Here is a 20,096-nt window from a genome sequence, read left to right as displayed (position 1 = left end):
ATGGGTCTGCATCTGAATTTAACATTTGATGGATATAGATTATACTCTAAATAGTATCGCATGAAAAAGAGACACGACACCAGGACTCAGTTGACATACACAATAGGCCAATGAAATTGCGAAATCTAATTTCCAGGAAAATTATCCTGAGCCATTTCAACAACACCTTTAAAAGGTATTTAAAAATAGGTGATCCTGCCTGATTAAGTAGAAAGGAATCCTTTTCACTGTATAGACAATAGGAAAGATTCCAACATTATCATTATTAATATACCTGTTTGAAAAGCTAGGTCTTCAAGGCTTTTTTGAAGGCTTTCAAATTAATAATTATTATGTTAAGAATTATTAGGAGGGGAATGGCAAATAAAACAGAGGATGTCCTAATGCCTCAGTATCACTCAATGGTGAGACCGCACCTTGAATATTGTGTAGAATTCTGGTCACCGCATCTCAAAAAAGATAAAAGTTGCACTAGAGAAATTACAGAGAAGAGTGATCAAAATGATACAGGACATGGAACGATTCCCGTATGAGGAAAAGCTATAGAGTTTAGGCCTGTTCAGCTTAGAAAAGAGAAGGATGAGGAGGGATATAATAGAGGTCTACAAATCATGAAAGGATTTGAACGGGTAAATGGAAATTGGTTATTTACTCTTTCTGATAATACACGGACTGGGGTTAGCGAGTAGCATATTTAAAATCGGAGAAAATTATTTTGATCTCACACATATTTAAGCTTTGGAATTCATTGCCAGAGAATTTGGTTAAGGCAGTTAGTGTAGTTGGGCTTAAAAAAGGTTTGGATAAGTTCCTGGAGGAGAAGTCCATAAACTGCTATTAATCAATAGGGAATAGCTACTGCTTGTTGTCAGCAATAGTAGCAAGGAATCTATTAATTTTGGGGTACTTGCCAGGTACTTGTGACTTAGATTGGCCACTGTCGGAAATAAGATCCTTTGTCTGACCCAGTATGGCATATCTTATGTAAGAAAACATATGGCCATACCTAGAAAGTGAAGAACTGCTTCTCGAGAACTTGCCCTCTGTGAAAGTATGGATGATTATTCAGATAGTACAGATACTACAATGGGGCAGGTTACTTTGGATCTAGGGAGAGGGATTCTACCACTAAACTCTTTCTCAAAACTTCTCTTTGAAGAGGTTGTCCCTCAAGCATGGGAGGTCCGCTAATTTTTAATGGACATCCTCTCAGATGGAACTGGCTGTAAGCCGACCTAGCTGATAAGTGTGTCTTCTTAGATTAGCTATTCTCATCTTCTGGCAGATTTGGGCTCTGCTGCAGGCCTGAACTGTCCTTATAAACCCTGACTGTTTGTCTCAAGACCTTTGTTTACGTAGAAAAGCTGTCATTCCTTTAGGGCCTAGATAAACAGCTGTGCTAGCAAAGCAAATAATTCAGTCACATATTTCTATTCTGGCCAGTCCATCATCTCTGTATTTTGGCTGAAATCAGCATCCATCTTCTGCTGTATACAGCAGTAAAACTTCTGATATCTCCCTACACATTGCCTTTACTGAATTTTGTGAAGAAAATGTGATTGTGACAGTTTCTAATCAAAATTGCCACATTTTGTGCCCAAACCACTGCGTTTCTATGAACTGTGTAGTTAACACGGCCACCGTTCCCGCCACTGGGAACAGTGGATTAGTAAAGCACTCAAACAGACGCAAGAAGAAATTGGACTGCGCATGTGGAAGAAATGCTGGCTTTGTTGTCCAATCGTAAGCCTACTGCATGGAGTGCATGACATCATCCCGTTGCTCATGTAAGCTTCGTCATTGCCATTATCCCTGAAAACCACAAGAAACACAATCTCCATTTTTGCCGGTGTGTGAAAGAGTGCCACTACTGTTAGTGATTGAACAGATCCCTCCAGCATTGAATCATCAAAGCAACATTAGTACCCGTGCGATACCTAATAATAGGGTTGCTAATCGCTATGTTGTCAATCGCCATACCAAGCTTGGGATCGGTTGTGTGTGCGTAAGTACTTCTAAAACAGCTGGTCATTGTAGTGACCACTATTGGGAGCCTTCAACACTGAGCCTCATTGTCATTGCCAGACTGCAGTGCATAATAACAACTGCATAACACAAGGAGCAGGCACAGGAGATTGGGAGGATGGCCAGACCATTGTGGGCACTCATATGCTGGGGAGATTTCCTTTTTCAAATGGTTTTTTCACTGGCTATCGAAGAGTCAGAGAGGTGGTTTAAGATTGCTTTGAGCAGTTTTGCAATCCTTTGAGAAGGACTGCAATATCAAAACTACGTGACTTGGATTGGCCACTGTTGGAAACAGGATGCTGGGCTTGATGGACGCTTGGTCTGACCCAGTATGGCATTTTCTTATGTTCTTTTCGTCTACAATTCCAGGAGTGAACTGTGAGCACTGAGGCACTTCTCTTTTAAACTGACAGAGAATTATTGCTTGCTGTATTACCTAGAGATCAGGTACCATCTAGTGTAATACCTAAAAGATCTAGCTATCAATATATTTTTCCTGCACCACAAGTCATTGTACACCCAGGAATGTGGCTGAGGGAAGTCGAATGTGACTGTCTTTGAGAATCCAGTTGATCCTATGGAAGGAACCAGTCATCAAAATCACCATAGGGAAAGTAGAGCAAATCTGGACCAAGAAATAAATGATATGCAATTGGAAAAACAGACTGAGCAAGCAAATGCTGTTCAAACATACAGAGAGGAGTGAGGAGTTCAGTGAAAGAGAGGAGGAAGCTGATACCATGACTGAATCTCTGTGTTTTTAACCTGCATGTCAGGTATGGCGTGTGATCAAAGCGCGGCTGATGCTGAAGAAGGGATATAAGCAATGTTTCCCCTTGTATTTCCAGCTGACTTGTCACATGGAAGACCTGAGAGTTTCGCTCAAGTAAGGAGCGCTAATGATCAAGTGGTGCCAGATGCAAAACCCTTCCTAGGTTGGCAGATTAAAATTGAGATATGAAAATGGAATACCTGTGACGTGCTCGGTGTGCAAGCCATGCCAAGACTATACTGATCCTTTTCTAGTGCCCAGAGAGTGTCATACCTGTGGTCAACCATATTTTTTTTTTTTGTAATTTACTGTTTATTAAAAGGGTAAAACAAGATAAACTGTACAACGTTGAGTTCCTATACAACAGCCTCATAAGGCAACTAGAACAGCCACATAATGATGAGTATGTTTTTCACGTATTATACAGTAAAAGCAACCCACCATGCCATACATATGGAACAACCAGCATACTAAATTCTCGAAAATGCACATACAGTTAAATACAATATTCACATATTAACCCTTTTATTCCCCCCTCCCCCATTCCGCTTCATATTTATGTATTGTGAGTTTGCGCCCATTGGTGAAAACGGCTCCAGCTATATTGTATCTAACCAGAGTGTCCCTTCTCAGAGCCGTCAAATATTCCATATGAGAAAATCCCCTTTAGGCGATTTAGGACATAGAAAAAGAAGGTGCACACGATGCCTTCCAGTGCCTAGCTATTTCGCCCCTCACCGCCAGTGCGACAGCTCTAATAAAATAACCCTGGGACTTTCGGCACCTGTTGATTCAAGAGACTCAGCAACATTTCTTTAGGGTGGAGCTGAATTTCTAATTGCAGTAGAGTCTTCAGCCAAGTCTCTACGGATGTCCATAGGGCTTTTATCACAGGGCATAGCCACCACATGTGGTAGAAAGTACCCTCCTGACCACAATTTCTCCAACAAAGTGAATCACCTCGCAACCCCATACTCTTTCATTTACTCGGGGTGATATACCAGCGAAATAGCATTTTATAACTGTTTTCCACTAAATTGCGCCGCAATAGAACTGCGGGCACTAGCTATAAAGCATTCATCCCACTCTTGTTCCGTAAAGGGAGTCCCGAAATCAGCCTCCCACGCTTTAATATGCTTCGGCTTAGAGATTATAGCCCCATTAAGAAGATTATAGATCTTAGAGATGACCCCTGACATCATATGTGCCTTTTCGCAATACACTTCAATAAGGGTTTTCCCTTTTAACAAATCTGTTCGGACTACTTTAGAATATAAGAAATGGCGAAGCTGCATATATGCAAATTTATCCCGCGCGGGAAGCTGATGTGCCCTTCCCACATCCTCGAAAGATTTCATCCCTTGATCGTACCACCAATGTCCCAGTGTGCTCAAGCCCCTATTTGCCCACATTTGAAAAACTTTCCCTCCGGTCCCCGCAGGGAAATCCACACAGCCCCTGATCCTGGTGGAGTAGAGGTACTGCCTGTCCCCCACTAGATATTCCTTCCTCCACCTCTGCCACAAGATCACTGTTGTGGCCAGACAAGGGGGCAAAAACGGCCAGTTCGGGTTTGCCGACCTTCCTTCCCCAAAACAAATCCTCAATCACCATCGAAGACGTCATGTTGTAAATTATGGAAATCAACCATGGCCCTAAGCTGGGATGCCACATAGTATTTCAACAGATTGGGCACACCCAGTCCCCCATCTACTCGAAACTGGTACAGCACTCCCCGTGCAACCCGTGGTGGCCTTTGTTTCCAAATAAAAGAAAAAACCTTAGCTTGTAGCCCTCTCAAATAGTTTGGTGGAACCAAACATGGCAGTGTTTGAAACATATAGGCCAAACGAGGCAGAAAGGTCATTTTAATGGCCGCGATCCTACCCAGCCAGGTGAGGTGTAGCCTATCCCATTTATGAAGATCGCCTATCACTTTCTGTGATTGGGGGTGATAATCAGGTCAAATAAATCAGTACAAGAACTACTAATCTGCACTCCCAGATACTTCACAGATGTTTCGCCCACTTAAAAGGAAATTGCTGTTTTAAACAGAATAGCTGGGTATGGGGCAAAAGGAGAGGCAGAATCTCGGATTTATCTTTGTTTACTTTAAATCCCGACATCCCACCGAATTCCTCCAGTACCGGTAGCAAACCCTGGAGAGACTGAGCGGGTTCTGCTAGTGTAAATAATACATCATCAGCATATAATGCTAGCTTGTACTCATGATCTTTGACCCGTATCCCCCTTATACCCTCACTGACCCGAACCGTCTCCGCTAATGGTTCTAAATACAGGGCAAATAACAACGGAGACAGAGGGCATCCTTGTCTGGTCCCCCTTTGGACCGCAAAATTATTGGAGTAATATCCGTTAACCTTTATACACGCGGCCGGTTGCCTGTATAATTCCTGCACCCAGTGTAAAAACCCCCCTCCCAAGCCAACCTTCTGCAAAACTTGAAAAAGAAAAGGCCAATGTACCCGATCGAATGCCTTTTCTGCGTCCACCCCGAATAAGATAGAAGGAATCCGATGCCTGTGAGTATACTGAATCAGATTGACAACCTTACGTATGTTGTCACTAGCCATGCGCTGAGGCATAAAGCCAGCCTGGTCATTTGGTACTAAAGTGGTTATGACCCCTTTCAATCGAGTGGCCAGTATTTTTGCTAACAATTTCAAATCGATGTTAATGAGAGAAATGGGCCTATATGAGCTGCAAAGCATCGGATCCTTTCCAGGCTTTGGCAAGATGGTTATCCCCGCCACGTTGGCAGCCGGCAATAGGTGATCTCCCTGATTAAGGCTATTAAACATAGCAGCCAGTGGCACAACCAAGTCCGCCTGGAATTTTTTATAAAATAAAGACGTATACCCGTCTATACCAGGGGACTTTCCTAATTTCAGCTCAGAGATAGCTGACAATACCCTCCACTGATGAGGTAGGGCGATTCATACTTTCCCGCAAGGGTTCCCCCAAGCATGGAAGTTTAATCCCTTCAAGATATCTGGAAATATCTTCATCCGTGGCGGAATCTTCTCGTGTATATAGATCAGCAAAAAAATTATTAAATTGTGTGCCAATTCCAGCCTCATCTAAAACAATAGACCCATCTGGTGCCATAATCTTGGTAATCTGAGATTGTGCAATCCTGACTTTTAAGGCATGTGCCAAGAGCTTTCCAGCCCTATTACCATGCTCATAGTATTTCTGCTTTAAGAGATCTAGTTGGTGGACCGTCTCCGCAGACTCTAATCGTTGCAACTGTAGTCTCAAATCACCCAATTCTTTCAAAAGACGCCTGGACGGCGTATGTTTATGCTCCCGTTCCGTCTGCGCTAACTTAGTCTGTAAGTCCAGTCTTTGCTTGCCTTTTTCTTTTTTCTTATGGGTTGCCAAAGCAATAAACTTGCCTCTTAATACAGCTTTGAGGCAATCCCAAAGTACTACCGGCTTAACGTCTCCCGTATCGTTCGTACGGAGATAGTCCTGTAATAGCCAGTCTGATGTCCAATTCTACAGATTTCTCTTTAAGCAGAGAATCGTTAGGGCCGCCAAAACCGGCGACCAATTTCAATTCCCGCTCCCTTAAAGGTCCACCGGACGGGGGGCATGGTCTGACCATGTAATGCTCCCAATATCCGCCACTGCAGTCATCCCAGCCAAGGTCTTATCAATAAACAAGTAATCGATTCGAGTATAACTATCATGTGTCTTGGAGTAATAGGAAAAGTCCCTTCCCGTCTGGTTATGGTCCCGCCATATATCCACTACTTGCCATTTCTGGAGAAACTTCTGTAAGACACCCAAATCCACCCGGGAATAATGCCCCTCCCCCTGTGAGCAATCCAGTTTGGGGTTACAAACCAGATTAAAATCCCCGCCGATGATCAATTTCCCTGCAGGGAATTTTATCAATTGCTCGTCCAGCCTCGCTAGCACCTCCCTCTGTAAGGTGTTAGGATTGTAAACCGTCACTAAAATATATAAAACCTGATGGATGTGCACAGATACAATGAGAAATCTGCCCACTGGGTCCCTATATGTCGACTCAACTTGAGCTAAAAGATCTCTAGAAAGTAGAATCCCTACCCCTGTGTATTTGGATTGCAGCGTGCTAGCGGCTAAATACACTTGCGGGTACCTAGGAGATACTAACAAATACTCGTGCTTTTTCCGAAGATGTGTCTCCTGTATAAACAGGATATGGGCCTTAAGCGCCTCAGCCTCCTTAAACAGGCTCCTGCGTTTCAAAGGATGATTGAGGCCCTTCACATTCATAGAGACTACCGTTAATACCATCATCTAAAAGAAGGCCTCTCCCCTCCAGACCAATAGATCCCCCCAATTACGCCATCGTGTATTGTGTTGCTCAAGTCCCGATCAAATACATGCCATATGAGTATCCCACCAATGACCATAACCCACCAATGAAAGAGAATGTTCCCCCTGAAGTCCCGCCCCCTCCCACCTATCCCCCCTCCCCCCTCCCTTAATAGCATCCTACAGAACCCCTGCCCTGCCCCCCCAATAAAGCTCCCGCCGTGCAAGCATCGGCAGGCCCCCTCTCTGGAAGAAATGAAATCACCCCTCCCCTCCCCCCCCACCCAGCATCACTGCTAACCTTTACAATACAGGAACAAATATTAACGGTATCAACAGTATGAAAAACAAAAACAAAAACAAACTGGCCAGATATACCATCATTCCTGACAACCAATTTGAAATACCAAAATCCCCAGCACAGTCAAAGCGCCATACGCAGCTCAAGACTCTGCTGGGTATGGCTCAGTAGCCAGAATCCCATCCAAACTGTCAGCACTCCTCAGGGCTCAGTCCACGCCTTCTGCAGAATTTTCCCGGCCTGCTGATTTACGTCTCAGTCTGGCTCCAGATTTCCCTACGCGCTGCCAACGAGGCCGCCCGGACTCTGGGGCTTTAGGACAGTCCAAATCGCCATCTTCCAACACAAGACCCCGCTCCAGCTAGGACCCTCCTTTGCCTCCCGTCTTGCCTTTATGTAGTGAGTTGTTCCCTCCTTGGTGAAGGCCAGCCCCGTCGGATAAATCCATCGATAACGGACGTTTTCTTTACGCAGAAGGGCAGTTACAGCCCGCATGTCTCTTCTCTTCTGAAGCGTTGCTGCCGCCAAATCATTGTAAATAGCCAAAGAATGACCATCCCACTTAAAAGCATCTAGCTTTCTAGCCGCCTGCATGATGGCATCTTTCAAGCTGTAATTGTGCAGGCAGGCTATGATGTCACGTGGAGTATTCGCCATGGGGGCTCGCAGTGCTCTATGCGCCCGATCTATCAAGATATCATTGTGAGCAGATACTCGAGGATCCGTGCTATTTTTTAAAATTTCGCGGCAGATATTTTGTACCACTTGCTCCACGTTTTTATAATTTTCAGTTTCTGGTAAGCCTCGAATACGCACATTCGCACGCCGAGATCTATTTTCTAGATCTTCCAATTTCAAAAATATCTCCTCTTTGGCGGCTTGTAAATCCGTCAGCTCCGTACGTGCCCGCGAGACCTCTATAGCTTGACCCTCCAGTAAATTTTCAACATCTTCGACCCTCCGGCCTAAGTCACCCATTTCAGAGCGAAACTCCGTTAAGGCATCCTGCATATCTGATTTAATAGATTTTATGTCCCGCTGTATTTCCTGGAACCATAATCTAAAGTCCTCTTTCGTGGGCTCCGTTACCGGACCAGACCTACCGGCCTCACTCTCAGCAGCGCGATCTCCCGCTCCGGTTTCCTCTTCCCTCGTGGCGCCGTCCGCCATGATGATATCGCCCGAGTCCGCCACAGCACTGAGGGCCGCAAAACGGGAGCCGCCCGGCTCGTAGGAGAATGTTTTTAAATCTACAGATTTCTTTCGATTAGCCATGGCACTAACAAAAGCTCGCCTCTAGATGTGTCCAGCAGAAAAAAATATGCCCCGATGATACCGCTATGATACAGATTGAGCTGGGTGGTAGAGGAGCTAACGCTTCAAGCGACCATTAAGGTGGGATGACGTCACTCCTCCTCCTGGTCAACCATATTTCCCTGGAATATTACAGACAATACAAGGTCAGGATTAACAACAAAGAATCACTCCCTATCAGATCAAAGCTGGGGGTACCTCAAGGATCATCCCTTTCACCAACACTATTCAATATTTATCTCCTTCCACTCTGCCATCTACTATCCAACTCAAGCTAACACACTTCCTTTACGCGGATGACATTCAGATCCTCATCCCGATAATGGAATCCCTCCACAAAACGTGGTCTTACTGGAACAGCTGCCTTTCGGAAATCAAAAACATGCTAACAAGCCTCAACCTCGTGCTAAATACTAGCAAAACTGAAATCCTCATAATAGCTCCAGACAAGTGCTCTCTATTCAACCCACTAGTTCCACCCAACTCTCCTTCACATCAATCGACCACACACCACAAGTAAGAGATCTTGGTGTACTTCTGGACAACCAACTCAACTTCACCAAGTTCATAAACAATACTACCAAAGACTGCTTCTTCAAATTGCAAGTCTTAAAAAAATTAAAACCTCTTCTACACTTCCAAGACTTCCGCTTGGTACTACAATCTATCATCCTCCCTAACTGGACTATTGCAACTCACTCCTCCTGGGCCTGCCAGCCAACACCATCAAACCACTTCAGATGGTCCAGAACGCGACAGCCAGAATTCTCACTAACACCAAAAAATGGGATCACATCACCCCTATCCTCCAAAATCTTCACTGGCTGCCCATAAAATTTAGGATACAATTTAAATCCCTCATGATGATTCACAAGGTTCTTTACAACATCTCCCCCCTCAACCTATCCTTCCAACTACAGCAACACGTCTCCAATAGACCGATCAGAAGTGCATACCAGAACATGCTTCACACCCAGCCAACAAAAACCTCATTGAGGAAACGAGCTCTGTCCACTGCAGGTCCCCATCTTTGGAACCTGCTCCCACCGGAACCTCCGCCAAGAACCATGCCTTCCGACATTCAAAAGAAGCTCAAAGACTTGGCTATTCACTCAAGCTTTCCCTGAGAGCTAAAATCTGGTGAAGCGACAGACGATATACCTACCTCTGTACATATGTTCCTGATTTATGGTTCCTGATTTATGGTTCACAGTTACATTTAATTGAGTTTATGAAAGTTCTCTTTTAATAGTTTTCCTGTATACTTGTGTTAATGTATTCTGCCTTGAGGCGACTGTTTTAATGTATTTCCGCCCTGGAGGCGACTGTTCAGTTCCTTGTAAACCGGTGCGATATGTATTCTTTACAGGAACATCGGTGTATAAAAATTAAAAATAAATAAATAAATAAATAAATATTAGATCCTGAAATGGCTGGATATTACTATGCTGCCATTTTTCCTTATGTTCCTAGGCAAATTGCTGAAGTGGATGTCTTCATGAAATCCAAGCCTAATTCAGATCACCCTCATGGGTGAGTTCACTATGTTATATCATTACAAGCTTGTCCACCACAATATTGGGAGGTATTTCCGCTGAAGACTGACAATTCTGAAGGTGGATCTTAAATATAAGTGTGAGATACGGTCTCTGGAACTGCCTTAACAGGGGTTACATACTGTGTGATGCTTCCCCTACCCCAATGTACGGTTACTATGATTAATGAACAGAACTGTCCAAGTCTGTACAGTAACTTAATGGCTTTTAAAGCAAAAACAGGCACAAGGAAAGATAAAATGAAATAATTTGAAATAGTCTATGCTGTCCAATTCTGAGAGGGGACAGTGCTGGAGATAACAGCAATCAAAGACAGCTTGGCAGGTAACGTGGGAAATGAGGCAACCCTGAGTTTGCAACACATACAGAAGTGCCAGCAGGGACATTTCTCAGTGCCAATGAATTCAGGCGAAATGACAGGCCTTGGCAGGAACCTACTGCTCAGAGGTCAGAGCAAGCAAGCAATGGTCTGGACTGGGCAATAGGCCAGTGACATGGGCTGAGAGGCCAAGAAAGGGATACAGGGTCCGTGACAGGGGCTGAGAGGCCAAGAAAGAGATACAGGGCCAGGGATAGGGACTGAGAGGCTCAGGAAGGGAGACAGAGCTAGTGACAGAGATTGAGAGGCCAAGGAAGGGAGACATGGCCAGTGACAGGGATTGACAGGCCCAGGAAGGGCTACAGGGCCAGTGACAGGGACTGAAAGCCTAAGGAAGGGAGACAGGGTGAACGACAGGGCCTGACAGGCTAATGAAGGGAGACAGGGCCAGTGACAAAGACTGGGGCTAAGGAAGGGAGACAGTGCCAATGACAGGGGCTGAGAGGCTAAGAAACGAATACAGGGTGAATGACAGGGCCTGACAGGCTAAGGAAGGGGGACAGGGCCAGTGACAGGGGCTGAGAGGCTAAGAAAGGGAGACAGGGCCAGTGACAAGGACTGAGAGGCTAAGGAAGGAAGACAGGGCCAGTGACAGGGACTGAGAGGCTAAGGAAGTGAGACAGGGCCAGAGACAGGGGCTGAGAGGCTAAGAAAGGGAGACAGGGCCAGTGACAGGGACTGAGAGCCTAAGGAAGGAAGACAGGGCTAGTGACAGGGACTGAGAGGCCAAGGAAGGGAGATATGGCCAGTGACAGGGACTGAGAGGCCAAGGAATGCAGACAGGGCCAGTGACAGGGATAGAGATGCTAAGGAATGCAGACAGGGCCAGTAACAGGGACTGAGAGGCTAAGGAATGCAGACAGGGCCAGTGATAGGGACTGAGAGGCTAAGGAATGCAGACAGGGCCAGTGACAGGGACTGAGAGGCTAAGGAATGCAGACAGGGCCAGTGACAGGGACTGAGAGGCTAAGGAATGCAGACAGGGCCAGTGACAGGGATTGAGAGGCTAAGGAATGCAGACAGGGCCAGTGACAGGGATTGAGAGGCTTTGGAATGCAGACAGGGCCAGTGACAGGGATTGAGAGGCTAAGGAATGCAGACAGGGCCAGTGACAGGGATTGAGAGGCTAAGGAATGCAGACAGGGCCAGTGACAGGGATTGAGAGGCTAAGGAATGCAGACATGGCCAGTGACAGGGATAGAGAGGCTTTGGAATGCAGACAGGGCCAGTGACAGGGATTGAGAGGCTAAGGAATGCAGAGAGGGCCAGTGACAGGGATTGAGAGGCTAAGGAATGCAGACAGGGCCAGTGACAGGGATTGAGAGGCTTTGGAATGCAGACAGGGCCAGTGACAGGGACTGAGAGGCTTTGGAATGCAGACAGGGCCAGTGACAGGGACTGAGAGGCTTTGGAATGCAGACAGGGCCAGTGAGGCTGAGAAAGGGATACAGGGCCAGTGACAAAGACTAAGTGTCTAATGAAGGGAGATAGGGCCAATGACAGGGACTGAGAGGCTAAGAAAGGGAGACAGGGCCAATGACAGGGACTGAGAGGCTAAGGAATGCAGACAGGGCCAGTGACAGGGACTGAGAGGCTAAGGAATGCAGACAGGGTCAGTGACAGGGATTGAGAGGCTAAGGAATGCAGACAGGGCCAATGACAGGGATTGAGAGGCTAAGGAATGCAGACAGGGCCAGTGACAGGGACTGAGAGGCTAAGGAATGCAGACAGGGTCAGTGACAGGGACTGAGAGGCTTTGGAATGCAGACAGGGCCAGTGACAGGGACTGAGAGGCTTTGGAATGCAGACAGGGCCAGTGACAGGGATTGAGAGGCTAAGGAATGCAGACAGGGCCAGTGACAGGGATTGAGAGGCTAAGGAATGCAGACAGGGCCAGTGACAGGGATTGAGAGGCTAAGGAATGCAGACAGGGCCAGTTACAGGGATTGAGAGGCTAAGGAATGCAGACAGGGTCAGTGACAGGGATTGAGAGGCTAAGGAATGCAGACAGGGCCAGTGACAGGGATTGAGAGGCTAAGGAATGCAGACATGGCCAGTGACAGGGATTGAGAGGCTAAGGAATGCAGACAGGGCCAGTGACAGGGATTGAGAGGCTAAGGAATGCAGACAGGGCCAGTGACAGGGATAGAGAGGCTTTGGAATGCAGACAGGGCCAGTGACAGGGATTGAGAGGCTTTGGAATGCAGACAGGGCCAGTGACAGGGATTGAGAGGCTTTGGAATGCAGACAGGGCCAGTGACAGGGATTGAGAGGCTAAGGAATGCAGACAGGGCCAGTGACAGGGATTGAGAGGCTTTGGAATGCAGACAGGGCCAGTGACAGGGATTGAGAGGCTTTGGAATGCAGACAGGGCCAGTGACAAGGATAGAGAGGCTAAGGAATGCAGACAGGGCCAGTGACAGGGATAGAGAGGCTAAGGAATGCAGACAGGGCCAGTGACAGGGATTGAGAGGCTTTGGAATGCAGACAGGGCCAGTGACAGGGATTGAGAGGCTAAGGAATGCAGACAGGGCCAGTGACAGGGATTGAGAGGCTAAGGAATGCAGACAGGGCCAGTGACAGGGACTGAGAGGCTTTGGAATGCAGACAGGGCCAGTGACAGGGACTGAGAGGCTAAGGAATGCAGACAGGGCCAGTGAGGCCGAGAAAGGGATACAGGGCCAGTGACAAAGACTAAGTGTCTAATGAAGGGAGACAGGGCCAATGACAGGGACTGAGAGGCTAAGAAAGGGAGACAGGGCCAATGACAGGGACTGAGAGGCTCAGAAAGGGAGACAGGGCCATGGTAGGAATGGAAACATGACCAGTGGTAGGGATGGAGAGAAAGAGGAAAACAGAACTAGTAACTGAGATTGAGAGAGATGCAGGATTGGTCAGGAACTGAGAGACTGAGGAAGGGAGACAGGGCAGTGACAGAGATGGAAATGCAACCAGTGGTAGGGATGGAGGGAAACAGGACCAGTGCAGAGACTGAGAGGTTAAAGAAGGGATACAGGGCCAGTGACCATGATAGAGAGAGGGATGCAGGACCAGTGACAGGGACCAAGAGGATGAGGAACATAAGAAATGCCATCCTGAGTCAGACCATTGTCCATTGTCCATTGTCCATTGCGCCCAGCATCCTGTCTCTGAAGGAGCCAATCTGTACCTGGCAAATCCCAAAGATTTGATCTGTTTCATTCCCAGGGATAAATGATGGCTTTCCCAAGTCTACCGTGACCCAGATTACTTTCCTATACTTCCATCCTTATTCCTAAATCCTGCCCATCGTTCCAGGCTGCTTTCCTTAATGTTCCAAAATTGTAACATTAAAGAGAGCAAGATATCTTGGCCAGGTTTCCTATGTGTTTTTTAAAACCTTGCCACACACTCCTCTTCCCTCCTGGGGACACTGTGTGCCAAAAGCAACAAGGCAATCGCCATGGAGACAGTAAATGTAAGCAGCCAATCCGAAACCAGGAAGCAGCATCTTCCCATCTCTCCTGCTCCATCATCAGCCAGGGGGAAGAGAATGGCTGCTCCCCAACAGCCAATCAGCTTCTTCCACCAGCTCCCAAAGCACTGCATCCCTGTTTCCATAGTAACTACGAGATGTAGCCTGCCCCCCCCCCCCCCTTCTCCAGAGAGCCACTTTAAGAAGAGCAGTTAGCAGCAGGAGTCAGGAGAAAGGGAGTGATAGTGACCCAGCTCTGCATGCAACATTTGCATGGGCAGGGATCCATACACTGTCATCCTTCTTCTGGCTGTTCGGCACTCTACATAAATGGAAAATACTTTACTTAAGCAGAGCTTAGGGGGACCGTGGTAAAACCCGGCAGTGAACGGAAGGGATGGGAAAATCCATCAAACAGGCCTCCAAGAAAGGCAGTGACCCATAAATGCACTTTAATGCATGTAATATCATTCTTTTCTAAAAACAAGAAACCATGCCGCTGCCAGACATGACTGAACAGCGTTAAGAGACTCAGAAACTGGAGCCTTTTATGGGAAATGTGTTTTGGGTGGGGGGATTTTACGCCTATTTTTCCTTCTCCCTCCACCATCTCCCTTTTGACAATGTAGGAGTGCCTAATAGTCCCCCGCTGGCCCAGGACTGGACCCTTGGGTACTTCCTGCCCCTAGCAGGGCCCTCTGCAGTGTTCAGAGCTCCAGCCCTGCACACCTGTATCCCAACACAGCAGGAGGCCTGAACGCTTCGTTCTTCTAGTTCAACATGTCACAGTTCGGGGGCTTTTGGTTGCCTAATTGTCATTTTTATTGTTGCGTTTTTCTATCGGAAGAATGTATGAAAACATGAGTGGTCTGCTCAGGTGCTATCAACTATCTTAAAACGCTTTCCAATAAAAATGTAAGTTACAAAAACAAGTCACAGTACTATTTGCAGACAAAGCCAGACCCCCCATGAACCTGTCTGCAGACTGCTGTGCACACAGGGCTTCCAGGAGACTAACTGCATGCACGCTGAGGCTGTCCGATCTTCCACATTTCCTTCCAAAGCAAACTCAAGTTAATTCAGACTGTAGTGATGCTTTATAAACATGTTGGCAGACTTCAATAGGGGCCCTATTATATAATCAAACAATGTTCCAATTTATCCACTTTCATTTGACAAAAAAATACTCCGACTCTGATGTACCATAACGAGAGACAAAGCCTCTTTCACTATAGTTCTTTCATATCCACTTCAGGGCTTCTAACTACCGGGAGAAACATTTCCACTAAAGGATGCTGGCAGAGGTAGTGTCCAACGTTCTTTAAAGCTTGATTCACAATGTGAAGATAGCAGAATAAAATGTCCAGAGGGGTGCTGTGTGTGTTGGGAGGGGGGGTGAGACTTCCTTTAGTGAGTCTGACTCTCCGTGCATCTGTATCTTGCTTCTACACTGTTTTACATTCTTCAGCAAGGACACAGATGAGAATGGTGTCCCATGGCTGGACTGAGTATGTCTGAGAAGCCCTCTGTATTATGATTTATATGAAAGGGACTTGATCAAATTAAATCCTTTCTATTCCTAGAACGAGCTGAAATCCGAGCGAGTTTTTCCACTTGACAGAGGCTTCTGCTCAAGAGCTCCTGACCCTTACCTGAGCATCTAACCACTGCCAAATACTCAGCCCCTTCTGTTGGAGAGAGAGGTAATTTGCCTTTAGCATTCCCTGAGTGGGAACTGAACCCTGGCTTCCCTGGTCCAGGGCCCATTGCTCTGACCACTAGGCTACGACTCTTCCCGCTCTCCATGTCCACACCCAGATCCCAGGCCCTAGAGTCTGCAGTGCAGCCTTACCTCTGTACATGCCAAAGTAACCTTCTGATCGGATGGTCTTAATGAGGCAATCAGACCTAAAAGAAACAAAACAAAGAGATGAAAAGGTGTGCAAAATGGAAAGCCAGATTACTGCTTGGAGAGGCTCAGTCCTCCAAAGAGGAAACAAGCTCATTAATATTTTCCCATCAAATGTCCTAGAGCCCCCGAGGTTTTCAGTAAAGCCCTCCCCCTGATAGGAAATATTGTACAGGATTTCCCGACGCAGTGCAGTAGACATTGTAGCCACTAGATGACCAGAATCAGGTCTGGATTTGTCAATACACACTAGGCCTGTGCCTAGGGAGACAAAACTCTGGGGACACTAGGCTGGCTGAATCTCAATCAGCAGAGAAGAGCTTTCCCTTCCAGGAAGCATGCAGGGAACAGGATGGGAGGGGGTAAACCTGCAGCAGACACAGCAAAGGGGATCATTTTGAGGAAGTTAAGAGGGGCTGAGTGGGAATCCTTGGGGGAGGGGTGGGATAGAGGCTGGGGAATGTTAGGATTTCTCTCCGGTTGATTGTTCCAGCTGGATGTAATTCGGTTTGCAGCCTGAAAGAGGTAAATAAAAGGATGCAGGTGATTGAGGAGTGGCTGGTAGATAGTCATAGGGAGGCCAATATTCAAAACAGCTGAATATCTGGCTAGGATCAGCTGGAAAAGTCAGAGCGGGGAATGAGCGTAACGGGGTTATGTTGCAAAGTGCCGGGCCTCTCCAAAGGGGCGGGGTCTGAGCGGGGAGGGGTGGGGCAGGAGCCACGGGCCGCCCACACGTGCACGGATTTTTTAATTCGGCCCACACATGCGCGCGGCCATCAGATTATATAACATGCACACACCGGTGTGCGCATGTTATAAATTGGTGCATCCAGTTTTGAAAATCTACTCTTTAGCTTTAAAGGTGCAGAGATGGGGCGTATATCTAAAGTGAAGGATTTAGAGGTTTCATTAGTTGTTGTTTTGATCTGGAGAATGTGCAAAACTGCCTGTAGGTACAGAAGTTACAACCCATTTCTGTGCTTTGGCTTTTCAAAGAGTGTTTCAGGCATTTGTATGCTCTTTGTTAGTTAGATTATTGCAATAGCTTGTTTTGGGGACTTCCAGAGAAAGGGTGCAACAATTGCACGTAATACAGAATATGGCAGCTTGGGGTATTCACAGAGACAAAGTGCTGCCCCCTTATGCTATTCACTACTCTGGCTACCAGAGGGGCCAATGCAATAAGCTGCGGTAAACCTTTCACGAGTTTTTGCATTCAGAATTGCACGGGTTTCCCATGCTGATGTTATATGTGTATGTAATAAGGCATTCAGCGTGGAAAAAAACGTGCGCACAAACTCGTGCAAAAAACTTGTGGCAGGTTTTGCCTGCGTGCAAGCAAATGGCATGTAAAGCAGGTACTTACTATTAGTGGGCCACACAGGGGCCGCACGAGCAGGTTAGTGTGGATTTTTTTAAGCGGCCTTTTTAGTGCCTGGGTCAGGACAGGGGTTTAGTGAAAGAGCCTGTCTGGAGGCACCCAGGGCTTGCTGATCATGATCGCTCCTACAGTTTTGGTGGCTTTTGGTCCCAGTGCTGTGACTCCGGGCGTTGTCGCGCTTGTCTGCAGTCCCCAGAGATTTCCGGTCCGTCTGTCCCAGCCCTTGCTCTCTCTTGGTGAACCTAATCTACGACTAGCGGCCCCGAGCACCCGGCGAGGAAAAGGCTGCACGGACACACAAACACATTAATGCCAGCAATGGAGTAATAGGGCCAAAGCAGTAGGAGCTGAAACAATTTGTTTTCGAATAGTATTAACTTGAAATAGTTAGGAATTGAGCCTGCAACATTTCATGTGGTTATTGGCGTGCGTATTAGGTATTCCACGTTTTTTTTGCATATCTCATTTGCATGCCCTTATTACATCCCACAGAGGTGCCTGCTTTTGCCGCATGCGCTAAAAAAAAGTATGCGCAGAAAAGTTGCGCCAGTTTCAGTGCGGGCCTTATTACATCAGTCCCAGAGGGTGTGAAATTTAAGATCATGACTAAAATTTCAAGTGATGAAAGCTGAAGGCCCAGAGTATTTGTACAAGTTATGGGAGTGGTCAGAGCCAGTTCCTCCATCCAGCAAACAAGATGGTCGCCTAGCACGCCAAGATTTTGGGGGTGGCAAAAACCCTGCCAAACAATGTGAAGATAGCAGAATATAAAACTGCTGAATAAAAATGTCTCAGCCAGTACCGTCAAAGGGGGGGAGTTCTGGGCTAGAGTCACTGTCGCTGGCAGTTAACTTGGGAAAGGAAGGGTGAAAGATCTAAGGTTCACCTAGGATTTTCACTCAACGCAGAATTAAACTCTGGAATTTTTTGCCAGGGGATGTGGTTAGTGCAGTTAGTGTAGCTGGGTTTAAAAAATGATTGGATAAGTTCTTGGAGAAGTCCATTACCTGCTATTAATTACGTTGACTTAGAGAATAGCCACTGCCATTAGCAATGGTTACATGGAATAGTCTTAGGTTTTTGGTACTTGCCAGGTTCTTATGGCCTGGATTGGCCACTGTTGGAAACAGGATGCTGGCTTGATGGACCCTTGGTCTGACTCAGTATGGCAACTTGTTATGTTTCTTATGTTCTAAAGGCCTAAGGTTCACCTAGGATGCCAACCATGCTTGCACCGGTCCTGGGAGTGGAACCATCCAAAATGTGCTTGGTATTCAGCTTAGAGGGCTTTATCACAGGTACCCTCAAGGGTAGAACGCTTTCCTATCATAATGGAGAAATTACTTTACCTGATAATTTCGTTTTCCTTAGTGTAGACAGATGGACTCAGGATCAGTTGGTATAGTGTGCTCCTGCTCAGGGTTAGGGTAGGGTTAGTGTTAGGGTTAGGATTAGGGTTAGGATTAGGGTTAGGATTAGGAACACACTATACCCATTGGTCCTGAGTCCATCTGCTACACGCCAGGAAAGAGGGTTTTCTCAGTTGAGGGTTTGAGGTTACGGAACCTCTGTCCCTTTGCATATTAAGCTTTCAGAGGAAACTTAAAACATGGTGGTTCCCTGCTGGCTAGTGTGACAGTGGACAGGGTGGTCTGCTGAGGGAAACTCAGATGCTGTATCAAGAGCTGAGGCGGATTGGGGCAATTATGGCAGTGTATGATGGACGTTGTGGTTGCTGGATTGAGGGGATGGGATGCGGGTTTTTAAAATTTATTTTATTGTTGTTGGTTTTAATTTTATTAATTAATTGTTGTACACCATCTTGGGCAGATCTGCTCCTGGGAAAATGATATATAAATAATAAATGAAATGAAATGAGAGGGGATCAGCTGGGGATGTGAAGTGAACGAGGGAAGGGAGCAGTTTGTGTGCATGAAACAGAAGGGGTTGGTGGTGGGGGTATGTGTGCGTTTATGCCAGATCGGCTGAGAGGCTGGAGAGGGGGTGCAAAGGGCAGTAGGACAGAAGCATGGTAGGGACCTGTGCCTCCTTCCCCCTGGGTGCAATTCAGATCCTCTCTCCACGGATCTCTGATTCTATCCCCCAGATCTTGGAACCTCCCCTCCTTCCTACCTCTCCTGTCTCCCCAGATCCTGGAACCCACACCCCACTTCCCAAACTCTCCTACTCCCTCTTCTCTCCTTCCTCAATCCAAGAATCTCCCTCCTTTTCCCATCCCAAATTTCTGATTTTCCCCATCTCCCATAGCCCCCAGTCTCGGTCATCTCTCCCTGTCCCTCTCCTTCCTCCCCTCAATCCCCAATCCTCTCACCCTCTCCTCATCCCATTTCTGATCTTCTTTCCTTCTTTCTCTCTCCCTGGTCCTCTTACCCTCTCCTCCTCTCCCCATCCCTGAGATCTCATCCTTGATTTCCCTTTTCCTCATAAGAACATAAAAATGCCATGGTCAGTTAGACCAAGGTCCATGAAGGACTGAGCAGGTTTTTGGAGGAGAAATCCAAAAACTGTTATTAACCAGATAGACTTGGGAAAAGCCACTACTTATCCCTGGGTGTTAGTAGGATCTATCTACTGTTGGGATCCTGCCATGTACTTGTGACCTGGATTGGTCACTGTTGGAAACAGGATACCGGGCCCTCACCATGGCAA

The 20,096-nt window shown here is 46.7% G+C and overlaps 1 protein-coding gene across 3 annotated transcripts in view; it reads right to left on the bottom strand.

The window, feature by feature from the left end:
- Nucleotides 1-20,096, bottom strand: part of SLC25A22 (solute carrier family 25 member 22) — a 233,242-nt gene that overhangs the window by 110,714 nt on the left and 102,432 nt on the right. For all 3 annotated transcript variants that reach the window (XM_029582910.1, XM_029582914.1, XM_029582913.1), the window contains exon 4: nt 15,986-16,041. In XM_029582910.1, the coding sequence (XP_029438770.1) occupies nt 15,986-16,041 (56 nt within the window). The remainder of the gene's footprint in view (nt 1-15,985; nt 16,042-20,096) is intronic.

Source organism: Rhinatrema bivittatum, chromosome 17 (assembly GCF_901001135.1).
Source record: "Rhinatrema bivittatum chromosome 17, aRhiBiv1.1, whole genome shotgun sequence".
Lineage (NCBI taxonomy): Eukaryota > Metazoa > Chordata > Amphibia > Gymnophiona > Rhinatrematidae > Rhinatrema > Rhinatrema bivittatum.
The sequence above is the reverse complement of the archived record's forward strand: the minus strand, read 5'-3'. Positions and strand labels throughout refer to the sequence as shown.